Genomic DNA, 15060 nt, shown 5'->3' with positions numbered 1-15060 from the left:
AAGATCAATTCTCTCTCTCTCTCATCTCAAAAACTAAGCTACGGCCATAAGTCCGAAAAACAGAATGCTAATAGCCAATAAGGAAGGTATCTAAGTAGCTCAGTACAAAAAACAGGAGTGATCAAAAAGACAAGAAAATAAGGCAAAAACAAATGATAAATATAAACAAAATATAGCGAGGACTACCTCAACCTAAAACAACATATATATATATATATAATATATATATATATATTATTATATATATATATAATATATATATATATATATATATATATATATATTATATTTGTACCAGTTTACACATTCACAACCATTCACCTACAAGATTAAAGATCACTCCACAATTTGAATTACGAAGATCAATTCACAGTTAGGTAACATCAGCAATAAAACTACGCGTGTGTGACACTGAACCATACCAAAAAAAAAAAAAAAAGACTCGGAGACTCGGAATTAGGGGTAACTGCATAGGCTGTCTACGTTGCAGGATTAATTACGATGATGCCTGAGATTTATATATCTCACGATCAGTGATACAAATTTATTTACCAAAAAACTGAAGCCTAAACAAGGAATAATATTCTAACAATGAAAGAATAGAGAAATTACAAATTTCTTTGGATGGACGGGTTTCCAAAATTCTAAGAAGTCTTTCTCAGTATAGCTTTGGTCAACTGAAAAGTAAAGACCGGTCCCCTAAAGGATGGAATTTCCCGAATAAGAGCGACAACTTGGAAATTTCTTTAACAATGAAAACCAAAAGATTCATATCATAAAAAAAATTTATAGACGCCTTTGACTATCACCCAGAATTTGTACCATGCCTCAAATTTACAAGTTTCAGCAACCACAGAACTAGTATCGTCTACTTAAGGAATAAGCTTTCCTTCAAGGACAAAGTGCATACCGTACGTATAGTTTATAAATACAAGCAACAATCGAAAAACATTGTAATATATATTAGCTAAAAATTCATTAATAACTAATAAGAACTATGTTCATCAACTTCCCTCCCAACCTAACCCGCCCCCACCCGGGCCGGACAAACAAGAAACACCCACTCGGATTTCCAATATAGGCGTGTGTGCAAGCAAGCACGCTGTCCTATAAACGCGCGTCGTTTTCTGTGAACATGCTCCAAAGCGGAAAGAGAAAACATCTCAGTAGGAGGCGCGGAAAAGGCGATTATATAACTCCAGAAAACGCCCACCTAGTAGACATCGAACTTTAAAGAGGCACCTGGGAGGATGGGGGATTGGAGAGGAAAGAGGCACTGGCTAGATGAGCCTCACGCGCAATGAATCTTCCCCAAATGGAAATCAGAGCAATTATATCGTCCAAAGAGGACATACCAATACATACTAATTAACATTAATTAAAGCAATAACCAAATTCTCAAAAAAATATGCCTTCACAGCCAAGAAGACGAACATCAACTTTGACCAATGTCTGGGAGATATGAATGAAAGGGATAAATATTTGTTTATAAAGGAAGGACAAAGTTCTACAGTAGTTTTAGAGAAGTATTCACAGCTAACCTTAGTTTTATGAAGAGAATGAATCTCAGCAGAGGTGAAATTTGGGAGTTTGCTCGATTTAAATTAAATGAAACTATGATGTAACAAAAATAGGTATATATGCTATTTTTAAAGTCATAAATCTTGGACGTAATAGCTGGGCTACCATCCCGACAGACTTAACCTACTGTAACCTTGTATGTCATTTGGGACCTGCCAAAGATGGCATAACCATGGTTTACAAAGTGGGCCAAATATACCCTTTCAAGAGAGAGAGAGAGAAGAGAGAGAGGAGAGAGAGAGAGAGAGACGAAGAGAGAGAGAGAGAGACGAGAGAGAGATATCGAAAGAGAGGAGATGAGGAGAGAGAGAAGAGGAGGAGAGAGCGAGAGAGAGAGAGAGAGAGAGAGAGAGAGAGAGAGAAGAGAAATGTTTTTTTCAGAACCACAAACTAATGATTTTCGTACCACATTCCTTACCAACAACAATCCCTTCCAAGTTCTCACAGGAAGTCGGAAAAAAAAAAAAAAAAAAAAAAATTCTTCCGTGAGAAGGCAGCGAGGTTTAACGGCAAAACACACACAAAACCACAGCCCGTTGCATACTTCCGCTTTTATACTTGCAACACAACGGCCACTATCGACGCCCTGGGCAAACGAGCACCGTACTTCTTGTAGCCAGCACCTGACGCATAGTGCTGTGAGCTCTAGGAAAAGAAAAGCATATATATAAAAAAAATCGGACACGCTGCGCCAGTCAGATGTCGCAATACCCCTTAAGCAAAATGAAACAACGAACCAGCGCTTCCTAGCGACTAATTAAAGTCACTTACTCGACACTTGCGTTCTACTTTTGTGTTAAAGACCGCCCCAAGTCATCTTCGAGCTCAAGCTATGGTTCGACTTACCAGCAATTTATACTTGACTTGTTGGCGGCTTATCCAGGTTCCGCACCACTTCAATATATAGCGCTCGCAGGACCCCCATTACAATTCAACAGTTTACTCATCGTATGTACTCAATCACACTGCAAAATCCACATTCACTGTTTGATCTTCCATATCATAGCATCGATTAAGATTTTAAGTTACTTTCTGAAAGACTTCAAACCCTCTATCTGTAATAAATAAAGTCCAAAAATTACTATGATACAATAAATTAATTAACACGACAACAAAGCTTATAGAATTGTATTCAACACGTATCGGCTTTATACCCTCCTAAAAGACCAGCAAACAGGGGTATATATTCCTGAATTTCCATGCATACCTATAATCATGTTTCTCAGTATTTGGGGAAATAAATCTGATATAAAACCTACACAAAATCTTCTCTGGTATAAAGTATATAGTTCAGGTGGGACGAAGTAGAAAACGAGGCGCCACGAGGTAAAAATACGAAGTGTATAGCTTCATCCTGCCTTTAAAGAATGGTCTGTTTCCCTTCCCTTAAATGGAGGTGATGATACACGATGAGTCCAAAATTTTTCCCAAGGCACACACACTATTTAATGAAATATCTTTTAGTAATACGACATGAATTAGGCCAAAAACGTCTTAAGCATGTCCTCACTAAGATATATGATGATATCTAAACAACTTGAGCCGATAAAAACCGGGGGATTAGTGAAATAAAACACTAATTGTCAAAAGCAAAATGTGATGAATATGCATTCAATTATGTCTTAACTCTTTAAATTTATTCCAAACGCTGGTAACAAAAGTAATACAGCGCGTTTTCAACAGCTACTGCTGTTTGAAGAACTTCTTGCCTATGATAAATCCTGTGAAAATCACTTCTTGCCTATGATAAACCTGTGAAAATCACTTCTTCAAAACCACACACGTTCACATTTATGCTAATAATATGGAAGGCCTCTTTACAGCTTAGTCCACCAAGAACCAAATGATGAAAGACTACATGAACACATCCCCCTTAGTACAAAGACTGATCAATAATTTACTCCAAAACATTCAACTACAACTTCTCCATTTACCAATATCAAGAGAAGATGCCATCCTTAAATATTCTTGTACCTTACATGAAGACGAATCCTGTGATGAACCAGCATGGCATGGCATGCTTTCCCCGCACACAACCACCTTTACTAGCTAGTAACAATCAATAGTAGTCATCACAAGAAACACCCTGAAAAATAATTATGCCGAGGAACCATCAACCACAACCATCCGAACAATTAAAGAGACTTGTTACAGACTGGCACGGCTTTTAACACGTACCTTGAGATTTCATAAATCACTCCTGGCTCTCTTAAGACTACCTACCTCACAGACATAGGCTACAGACATGCACACACGCTACATAAATATGAATGAAGATTCTTCTGTATATATATATAATATATATATATATATATATATATATATATATATATATATATATATATATATATATACATAGAACAATTTTTAACAATCCTACCGGGCAGTACCTCACATAAACTTCTGATATTAGGTAGGTAGCTTAGTATCATTCAATGACACCACAATACCCTTGGCCCACAAGCAAACCGGAACGGTAACAATGTCTATTTTTCTTGGCAGGTTGCTCTACTCCAAATGAGGCCATCTCAAGTAGCCTGTGGATAAATTTTCAATTTTCGTCATTATACAAGCTACCACTGGGTGTGTCGCCTCCCGCCTCTTGTGCAGGAATAAAGATATTCCGATGCACAGCCTGATTCTTTACGAAAACATTAGTAAACTGTTCTTTGGTTCGACACCATGCGAGCCATTAACAGGATATGCCGACGACAAGTTTCCATCATAATGTCCTCTCTAAACCTTTCTTTGGTTCGACACCATGTAAGTCTCCATTATAATGTCCTCTCTAAACCTTTCTCGTAAATATCAATATACCTACACGTTGTTACATAAGAATGGCTAATATATTTCGGGCGCATTAAATATTAAATACAAAAAACAGTAACAACTACTATTAAGCCACGTGAGCATTAACGATATGCCTTTTGTTAAATGAGAAAAACCACCTCATTAACGATATGCCTTTTGTTAAATGAGAAAAACAACCTCTCCCCAATAATAAGAACAAGACAACCCCTTGATATTCCAATCAGGAATGTGCAGCCTCGGCCATAAAGAACAATGGCATTGGCCTGCTGACCATCACTCACATCCTTGCACCCCTAAAGGATGTTTGCCCGATGCCTGGAAACGCCGCAGCTGCTGAATACATAAAAAGCTTTAACGTTATGTAAGCTAATGCATGCTATTATACTGAATGGCTGTTGCATCACTTCATGCAGTGTCATCGTCATCAATACAGTACCAGCAAAGTTCTTGTATATACCGTCAATTTATCTACATTTGCTCACATAAACCAATGGAATAATTAAGAAAAAACTAATAATCATATGTTTATTTCATGACCAAATGCTGAAACTAGCTAATTACAAATGCAGACTCAACTCTGATTGTAAGTAAAAGCCTACGGTAAATTAAATGCTAATAATTATAACAAACCGTAAATATAAAAACAGCCAAATCCTCCAACTAAACACGAAATAACAAAGCATTTTGACAAACACAAAAGTCTGTTAGACGAGAGAGGTTAACTGAAGCCATCACTGAGAGACCGAAACAAAGGAAAACAAAACCGGACTATATATATTCTTAACACTTCGTAACCCTTCAAAGCACTTGCAAACACTACATTTTCTTTACAGTAACCGTCTCTAATTTTCTGGTTAATGCAAGCTTAAAGGGCATGACCCAAATGGCGTTAAGTGAACCTTTCAGGTTCCATAGAATAACAGCTAACGAAATAAAAAAAAATTATGATGAAGTTTCCAAATATGGTATTGCTTTCTGACTGAAAAGGTTATGCAGCACAAGCAATTATTAGTTCACAGACTAGAGTGACAAGTACTTCCAAACAAAGGTACTCATGAGCTAAGCATGATTTCTAAAAAGAGAATATATAACAATAATAATTCGGTAATTTCTAGGTTACCGCAAAATAAAACTAATACGTGATAAATAATGAAATTTTTTTAAAACCTTTGTATTACATTTGAATATTGTATGGAAACTAAGCGTTATAGCAGCTTAGCTTAGTTTTTATATAAATACTGGTACTCTTCTAAGCATATATAAATGGTAACTGGTGCGAGTAGGCCTACCATATTTAAAACTTTCATAAGCATTCAGAACTGTACCCAAATCTTCCTTCCATCTCAGAGGAAGCTATTTTTTTTATCTTCGTTCCTGTCACTCGTTGATTCAGACTGAAAAGACTGTGTTGAAGTGGTTGGACAATAAAATGATTGCAGAGTTATGAGGAAAAGAAAAACTACTGGACCGCACAATGAAGGCCCAAAGCAGTTGGAACTAATATAGAACAGACATGGGGCCATATAGTGATGACAAGCAAAAGAATGGCATACAAGTTGAATATATATATGTAACGTAAAGAGTATGGCTCCGGTAAACATAAAAACACTGGGCTGAAAGATATAGCATTTTAAAGTTGTACGGAACAGCCTCTCCAACAATGGCCAAAAGCACCAGCAATACTTCTAGAAAGACGACAGCTCAGCGATAATAAAATTAAAAGATCCCTGGTACTCAGCGATGGCAAAACAAGTCCACAGAAAGAGGATACTGATATAAAGTATTGAAGTGCCAAACATAGATGACACGTTAATAACGCAAGAATAAAAGACGACCACAGAATATTTTCCGGCAATTACTCAACCTCACTACAAGTGTACTTCATACATTCCCTTGGTCCATACGGTATTTTTTTTAAAAACAACATACGGAATAATTTTGCTCAAATAACTTGTTCTCATTAACAACTATTTCATGCTTTTATCCTACACTACAACATTATTCATTTCTTTTGGAAGTCATCATATTCGCTCTTACTGGGTCCAAGAAGCAGAGGGGCCCCGATTCTGTGATATCATACAGTGCTGACGGTCGGACTATATATCTAAGTATATTCGCTAAAGACGGTGAATCTGCTGGACCAAATTGAGCCAGAGAAGGATCATGTAAGTAGATTTTATAGGGGATAGTTTCCAGGTGCCGTTTTGATCCGGATATCCAGCCAAGCTAGCCTCTTTACTATTATTCGTAGAGAAAAAGACAAGCACTGAGTATTTAATTTAATTTGCTGTACACACTTCTAACTATTTAGGAAAAAATGTATTCTGTTCTAATATTTCCAATGGACGTTTCCTCAAGTGAAAACAGTATAAAAAAAATCCACACTATAAACCAAACACTGTCGTGATCAGTGGTATATACGTAATGCTCAATCTGGCCTCGTGTCTCCAGCAACCTGTGAGGGTCTTCGACAGTTTACAGTCTTTGTGAGCTGAATCAATATTTTTTAACTTTCAACCCTTCCCATGCTTTGGACAGACAAGCTTCCATTGCACCTGTTGCTTATATCAAAATTTCAGGCATTGCAGCTTTTACTCTGTACAGGAGCGTCATCTGGCCTGTAGAAGTGGGGGAGGAGGAGACATTCTGAAGATTACAGTATACTGTTAATATTGGCGAGTGAAGCGAGCCTTTGCAGAAATGAACATGAGTCTGTGTATCTGAATGCCATATAATTACGAACATATAGATATTACAGGAAATGGATGACTGATATGTCAATATTAGTCAAGTCAACAATTTCCAGATTGGCTAAAACATGGTAAAAGCTTCCTGAGCAATTTCATTTTCAGGTCTAACAATTTGCTAGTTTCAAGTTTAAAACGGAATACATTTCCAGAAAAATTATGTCTAGAAGGTAAATCAGAAGCTTTAGAGGAAGGAAAAATAATAATAATAATTTCCCAGGCAGCTGTAGCAAGTGTTGGCCTTTGCCTACTTTATATGTAAACAATGGGATAAGTAAACAAAAATTTAAATGAACAATTAATCTGACCACGGACTTCATAAAAAATTACTCAATATATTTCTATATTCTAAATGAATAAAAAATCTCTACTTGTGTTTGGTATATATTTTATATTATCAACCTCATTTCCAGCATCTGTTACATAAAACTTGGAGGAAAAATGTGAGGAGCTGTACATCCAGCTTATTGCCTCTTTCTTCTCACTTCTTACAGTAGGCTTCCTACCATATCCAACTCCACAGAAACAAGCTTGTGGAACTGCAAATTCATTTTTCACAGACAAGCATTAGCGCACATATTTGAATGTGGAATCCACAAAACCTGTCAAATCTGCAGTATCATAAAATCTGTCATTTTCTTCTAAATATATTGACAAATAGCTAACAGAGTTCTTTAAAGAACATGAAGTATAAGAAGGGTTATGCCAGGTATTTTAGTAGCAACCAAGTCATCGCATATCAAAAGAAATCTCATTTAAAAAATCAAAAGCTCAGTGTTTTATCACCACCAACTGGCAATTCACAAAGCCACACTTAAAAGATATATCCTGTTACTCTCCTTATTTATGTATCTTAAGTTTTGCAATTTCTCAAATTCACCTTATGTTCTCAACGGTGACATTTACTGGAAATCATGCAAGCCTGCACAAACGCGACAAAATATTTAGTGTTACATTAATTTAACTAATTCAAAACCAAGTACCTGTCTATACTACTGGTCAATTGGCTATGTGAATGTTACACTGTGAGAAAGTTAGTGTTACATGTACTACTGTTTACCTATATATAAGAAATACATATACTCAACTTTCAAACTAATTATGTCATTTAATACAATGATCCACCCCGCATTTCCAAGACCATTTATTTTATCAAAGTCTACTTTGCTTTTATTTTTTAAGCCCCCCGCCCCCTGTTATAACCCATCTGGCAGGGGCCTATTTCCATCAATTTCATCATACAAACTTTCTGAATAACATTCTTCCTTACCATATATTCTTAGGATTTCTCTTAAAATACATTATGGTAAGTTTTACTCTAGTCCATGGGGAATCTCACTGAATAGTCTGAATGCCATGTTACCAAAGATCATTTTCCTACTGTTTTTTTTTTTATCTCAACTTTGTAAATTACCATGTTCCCTTTGTCCTGTATTTGTTGCCAGTGACATATTTCTACACTATACTGATCAAATTACCTGTTTTACAGTACATCAATGTACTTCAATACTTTTGTTCTTCAGTAACTGACCTTGGCCTTTGTCACTTTTGAATTGGGCTAAAGACTAACCTGTGGAATTCAAGTTCTGAAGTTTCATTGTCTTGTATATACCAAAACTACTGAAAATTTCCTTTTAAATTTTTCTTATGAAAGTTCCTTAAACCGTTATACCAATGTGACATAATACTCATAATTTGCTTGTTCTGTCTCATACGGTACTTCAAGAAGAAACTTGGAAACACTTGAAAGAACTGAAAAGTCAGCTTACAGAAAAAACCACTCAACAGAAACTACATTGTGCGCAATAACAAATGATATGGTAAAAATTATGGCAAGTAGTAGATATTGTGGTATCCTGGTTATGCTCAACCCAAGAGCAGCATTTGTCACAGTTGACCATGATATGCTGCTTGAAGACCTGAGAGCAGTAGGCATTGAAGAGGATGTACTCAAATGGTACAAAAGCTTTTTAGAAAAAAAAAAAAAAAAAAAAAAAAAAAAAAAAAGTTACAGTGGTTAAATCAAAGGGGATATCAGAAAAGAAAGTCCTAACTAGAGGAGTGCTCCAAGGCAGCGTCCTGGGTCCACTGCTATTTGGCATCTACACAACTGAATTATCTAGAATTCTAAACAAGCACAAAGTTAAGTATAAACTGCAGATTTATTGATGGTCACCTGATCTATTTTCCTCTCGGAATGGTAGAAAATGTCGTTAATAAAATTGATGCAGTAATGAAAGATATGAAAAAATTGATGTCGGCAAAGAAATTCAAACTTAACGACGACAAAACTGTGTGTATGCCATTTGAATCTGATAGTGCACTACGAAAATATGAACACTTTAAAGGAATAACTATTAGCTCATCATCCATAAACATTGCAGCAGCAGTGAGGGAATTGGGAGTATTTATTGATAATAAAGTGTCAATGAAAAACCATATGTATATTGCATATTGTAAAAACCTGTAATTATCATATTAGAAACATTGCATTTATTAGAAAATATCTAAACAAAGATACTATTGAACAGCAATTAGTAACCAATTACTTTCGAGACTTGACTACTGCAACGCTATAATGCTATGGTCTCCCTAAATACCTACTAAAAAAATTGCAAGGAGTTCAAAGTAGAGACGCTAAATTAATAAAAAGATTAAGTTATCATGACAGAATAACTCCACCACTAATTGAGCAAGAGAATATTATGCATAATACTTCTTAGTTTTTAAAGCACTAAAATATGGTGAACCAACAAGTCTGAGAAATTCCTTAAGCTTCTTTAGACCTGAAATGAGCATTGTGATCAGACATGCAGATGAAGCACATGGGCTATTTGAACCTAGAACAAATTGTAAGTCAGACATGAGGGCCAATACAACAAAATACTACCTGAGGTGAAGATCAGACAAGAAAAAAATTTAAAAGACAAGTAAAGACTCTACTATGTTGCATGTGCTATGATACTAACGAGAAAACACTAAAAGACAATTATAAAACATAAGCAACTTCTTTTTGAAAACATACAAGAAACCTCCTGCCAGAGAGGGAATCTTCCCTGTGGAGGGCTGTACAGAAACCCGAACAAGTGAACAATCATATAACAATGACTGACTTCACACTGAATTATGGGTAATCTTAAAGATAGATCATTAAAGTAATTAGACTAATACAGTAATTCCTTTTCAAAAGCACACTGTGGTTAAAATGAATTTGTCAACTTCACAAAGAATGAAAAGATAGTTCGTTTAGTTAATACTGTCTGACTTAAGAGTGACAGTACCTAAGCAAATACAATGGTATTCATCACTTGGTAATTATACCTTGCCCAGTTAATATTGTAAGTCAGATTAGAGAGCATCTGAACACTGCGCACCAAGACTAAAAAACAAAATACTGCCTGAAGTGAAGATCATACCAGAAGAAAGCCAATTTACAAAAGATGATACTACGTAATGAGAAAACACTAAAATACAATTATAAAATATATAAAAAGCAACTTATTTATAAAATGTACAAGGGCCCGCCAGCGAGGGAATCATCCCTGTGGAGGGCTGTACACAAGACCAAAAAAAATGAACAAATGAAGTGATTGCCTAAGCAAATACAATGGTTTTCATCTCTTGGTAATTATACCTTGGTCAGTTAGTATTACTAGGTAGATCTAGGGTACCTATCCGCAGCGGCCCAGACTATGGCAGTTGCAGTTTTTGTATGCAGCTTTACCTACTGAACAAGAATTTTAAGTAATATTTATTCGGACGACTGTAATTAACCCCCAGGGGCCAGTACTAAACACGGCGAAATACATTGGACGCCCCAATCCCTAGTGGATGTCGTATCCTGGGTTAAGTTTCTTGCAGGGTAATTCTAAAGAATAGTTCCACACGAACAGCAAGGAACGTAACCACGGATAACGACATCCTCTAGGGATTGGGGCGTCCAATGTATTTCGCCGTGTTTAGTACTGGCCCCTGGGGGTTAATTACAGTCGTCCGAATAAATATTACTTTAAATTCTTGTTCAGTAAGTAAAATAACATAGGAAAACTTCAATTGCCATAGTCTAGGCCACCGCAGATTGCTTCTGTAGAAATACTGTATTACTATATTGACTAAGTAATGATTTCACTCATTTTCTAAAAACAATGCTCTACAATGCATCACAATTTGATTAATTCTACATAACCAAACCATGAGATACGACAATTTTTGTCCTTGACAACTGGAAACTGTCCTCACCTCATACAAGTAAAGGGCAGGATTTGGTAAAGTTTCCAAAAGCATAAGTACTGATATGGGTCTACGTGGATGGATTGGCAAACTCATCTGAACTGGACAGATCAAAAGATATCATTTAAAAGTGCTTCATATCATTTATTTCCTATTTATTTTGTAAAAATAAATATAAATTTTGTTATGGCCTAACAACTAGTGAAATGATGAGCTAAACGCAGGACCTGATGCACTATGCCTTTCAGACATACAGGGTCATTGCAATTCATTTAAACCTTAATTTTCAGAGTAATATAATTTTTCTTTTGTCTTCGAATTTGACTTTAAAATGCTCTAAATAATCGCCTATATAACATGAAACCTAACCTAATAGCCGCCCCACCGAATATAGCTAGTTGTACAACCAGCTGCTATAATTAAGTAAACCCCATACACGAATATAGTTACACAACCAATTACTGTATTAGAGTAAACACAAGTCATTAAAAAACTAGAACACGGGATTTGACCCCAAGTTAATTCGGCCTACCTACCTGCCCAATTTTAAAACAAAATAATAGTCTGGCCTAACAGCCCTTTGCTGACAGATAAAATTGAAACGTATTTATCTTGTAAACCTAGGCTACTGAGCAGCAAATACCTGCAAGATATACAACAGGGCTAGCCTATTTTTGAGTCGAACTGAGGTCCGGTAATTATTTGTTTTAGCTTAGTGTACAAAACTGTACATGCTATAAAAATTCACACACACACACACAATATATATATATATATATATATATATATATATATATATATATATATAATATATATATATATATATATATATATATATATATATATATATATATATATAGATATTACATCATGTTATATCAATGAGCAGAAAATTGTTAATACTATAGTAATTCTAATGATAAAGGAGGTAATGCGCATACTACCTAGCCTAGTATGTGAATTTAATTAAAAGATTCGCCGTAAACATAATGACAATTCTGTAGAGAGAGAGAGAGAGAGAGAGAGAGAGAGAGAGAGAATGAAAATTTTAGTGTAGAAAACACGTACTACGAGTATAATAGATACCTAGGTATGGGTTATGTCCATTTTTCAACAAATTTCCCGAAGTAGCTATATTAACTACGATTGAAACCTTAGATAAAAATATCAATCATTTGGATTGCCAGATTTGGCCAGAGGAGAGAGAGAGACGAGAGGGAGTAAGAGGAGAGAGTAGAGCAGGAGAGAGACAGAGAGAAGGAAGGAGAGAAGAGAGAGAGAGAGAGAGAATCTTCAAATCTGACCTGATAAACCAGCTGAGACCAAGGGATTCCCGGACTACAAAGAGACGGAAGAATGACATTTAACGAAGGTAGAACCATAATCAAATAGGACGGGACTTACCTTATCACTGGGTATGCTTCTAGCGCCCATCTTCGTTCCGGGAGAAGAAGGTGTCGAAGAAGGAGGAGAAAATAATCCGCCCTTAGTAAAAAAAAATCCAGGTGGGCCCTCACTCACACTCTCAAGTGTTTACAACGAAAGCGACGTTTTCTCACTTCACCAGGACTTTCATGAAAGCACTAAATACTCGTTTCCCTTGGATAAAAGACTCAATGGCATAATATACACACTCGCAACACGGATAAAACGTTAAAAAGACGGCCATAAACGGACTGCATCACAATACATCCTCACCCGATCACTCACAAAGCTACACAGAGTCAAGATGGCCGTCCGACCTGCGCACAATAACAACAACCCAACCGTTCTCTTGTGACGTCACACGGTGATTGTCGATGCCATGGACGAATACAGATTTTTTTTATGCTTATGCTTTGTAAAGTGTATCAATGGAATGTTTTTAGTGTAACTTAAATAATTAATCCTAAAAGTCGTGTAACGTACTTTTAATACAGCCTAACGTAAGTGTCAACTTTTTTAACCATATTCATATTTATAACGAGAGTTTCAGCGTTGCTAACTATATCCATAAATTTTCATTGTGCTAAACCCTAATAAAGCCGTTAGGCATTTTGTTTTATGCATATACTTACAACTACGATAAAGGCATCTCACATGCAGAATATAAATCTGCAGCTATATAGATATTTCTTTATGGAAAATGATATAATCGACGTTATCAGAAATGGTAGAAGATAAACGGCATGTCAAATATATTTGGGCATCAATTTGTTTTTCTTCTTTTTTAATCTTTCACTCCTGTGGTATGGTTAATTCAGAGAGTGGGTCACTTTCCTGCCTACATCCTACACAGAAATAGGTCATATCACTCGTTCTGAAACTTCGTCTTTGGCATCCGGGTAACCTCCCTCTCCAAAACAAACATTTGACAGTTGGTTAGTTGTCATATTACATTAGATGTTTTATTTATTTATTTATTAATTATTATTATTATCATTATTATTATTATTATATATTTGTACCTTCCGTGCCAGTGTAAAATGGACTTTGGGAATAAATCTCCTAGCTGGGATGATAGCTAAAAAGCCTTAGTAAGAGTATTTAGTTCTATCCATTAAATTCGGCATTAAAAGCTTATTTCTCTTTTGCTGTATGCTCTTTGACTAGAAAATGCAACACTCTCTGAGAGCAAAATGCTTCAAGTATACTTTTGGCTCAGATTTCTTTATGTTTTTTTTCATGTTTTCCTAATTCATAAGCTCTTTTTTTTATCCCGTATACCATATTTTGCTTTCATATTACATAATATAATAATATTAAACCAAAGCTACATTATTATTCAGAAGAGAAGCATACTTCATACGATGAAGAAAGGTATAATTCATTCGAGACAATTGTTGATTTCTTATTTGAAGAGATTCTGATCACGTACTAGAGTTCCCCGTTGAATAATGATAATTGGTATATCATGCACATCAAAATGAAGGCGAAACTTGTTTTTTTTAAATTAGTTTTTCTGAAAAAAAAATTCAGACTTTTGAAAAGGCGTAATCAGTCACTGGGACTATCTATACACCTTTCATTATCTGGAAAAAAAATTCTTTTGTTCACTTACATGTGGTCTTGATACGGAAATTATTTCTTTATGCAAACTAGGAATTTGTGTAAAGCCCAAACAACTGATATATACCATAATACATAGTGTATAATTCAGGTTTTTTCTACAACTACTATATTCCCTCGTCTGTAATACTAATCCTGTAACTAACAAGAACTCACTGCTAAAAACTGTTAACATCTAGGCTACGGTTACTTAATTCCGTGTTCACAGCGAAGATAGGCTGCAATCGTCCTAGATTGACTTAGTTGCCATAGGGTACTCTGAATTGCCCCAATTTTAGTATTCTAATCTATAACAAATAACCTATGTTCTGGGGAACTTCCCGACCATGATAAAGGGTTATCCACCCAACACCATGATCACTTAACTGCTCTTATCCGACTTGATTTTTCAACTGATATTCAGTAGCAACAACTAACCTAGTTAACACACTTCCTGTTTTCATACCTCTTCTTACTATACTATATGTTAGCCAATCCAACAAAATGCTAAATCAAAACGCAAGTAAATCTTGGTGATTACGGATGCACAATTAGACTCATGTCGGCCTAAAAATTATTTCATCGCTAAACGGATGAAGAACCATTGAATGCAGGTTTCTCCAGAGTTGCTGCTGGCGATGGCTCTTCTAGCTTAATCTGAGAA

The 15060-nt window shown here is 35.7% G+C and overlaps 1 protein-coding gene across 1 annotated transcript in view; it reads right to left on the bottom strand.

Annotated features, from left to right (window-relative positions):
* Positions 1-13101, bottom strand: part of LOC135201863 (ubiquitin-like protein 3) — a 255996-nt gene extending 242895 nt beyond the window's left edge. Inside the window, exon 1 of the mRNA XM_064231164.1 lies at positions 12774-13101. Within this exon, the coding sequence (XP_064087234.1) occupies positions 12774-12803 (30 nt within the window). The 5' untranslated portion in view covers positions 12804-13101. The remainder of the gene's footprint in view (positions 1-12773) is intronic.
* Positions 13102-15060: the final 1959 nt, after the last annotated feature.

This window comes from Macrobrachium nipponense, chromosome 28 (assembly GCF_015104395.2).
Source record: "Macrobrachium nipponense isolate FS-2020 chromosome 28, ASM1510439v2, whole genome shotgun sequence".
NCBI lineage: Eukaryota > Metazoa > Arthropoda > Malacostraca > Decapoda > Palaemonidae > Macrobrachium > Macrobrachium nipponense.
This window is presented reverse-complemented; position numbering and strand designations above follow the sequence as displayed.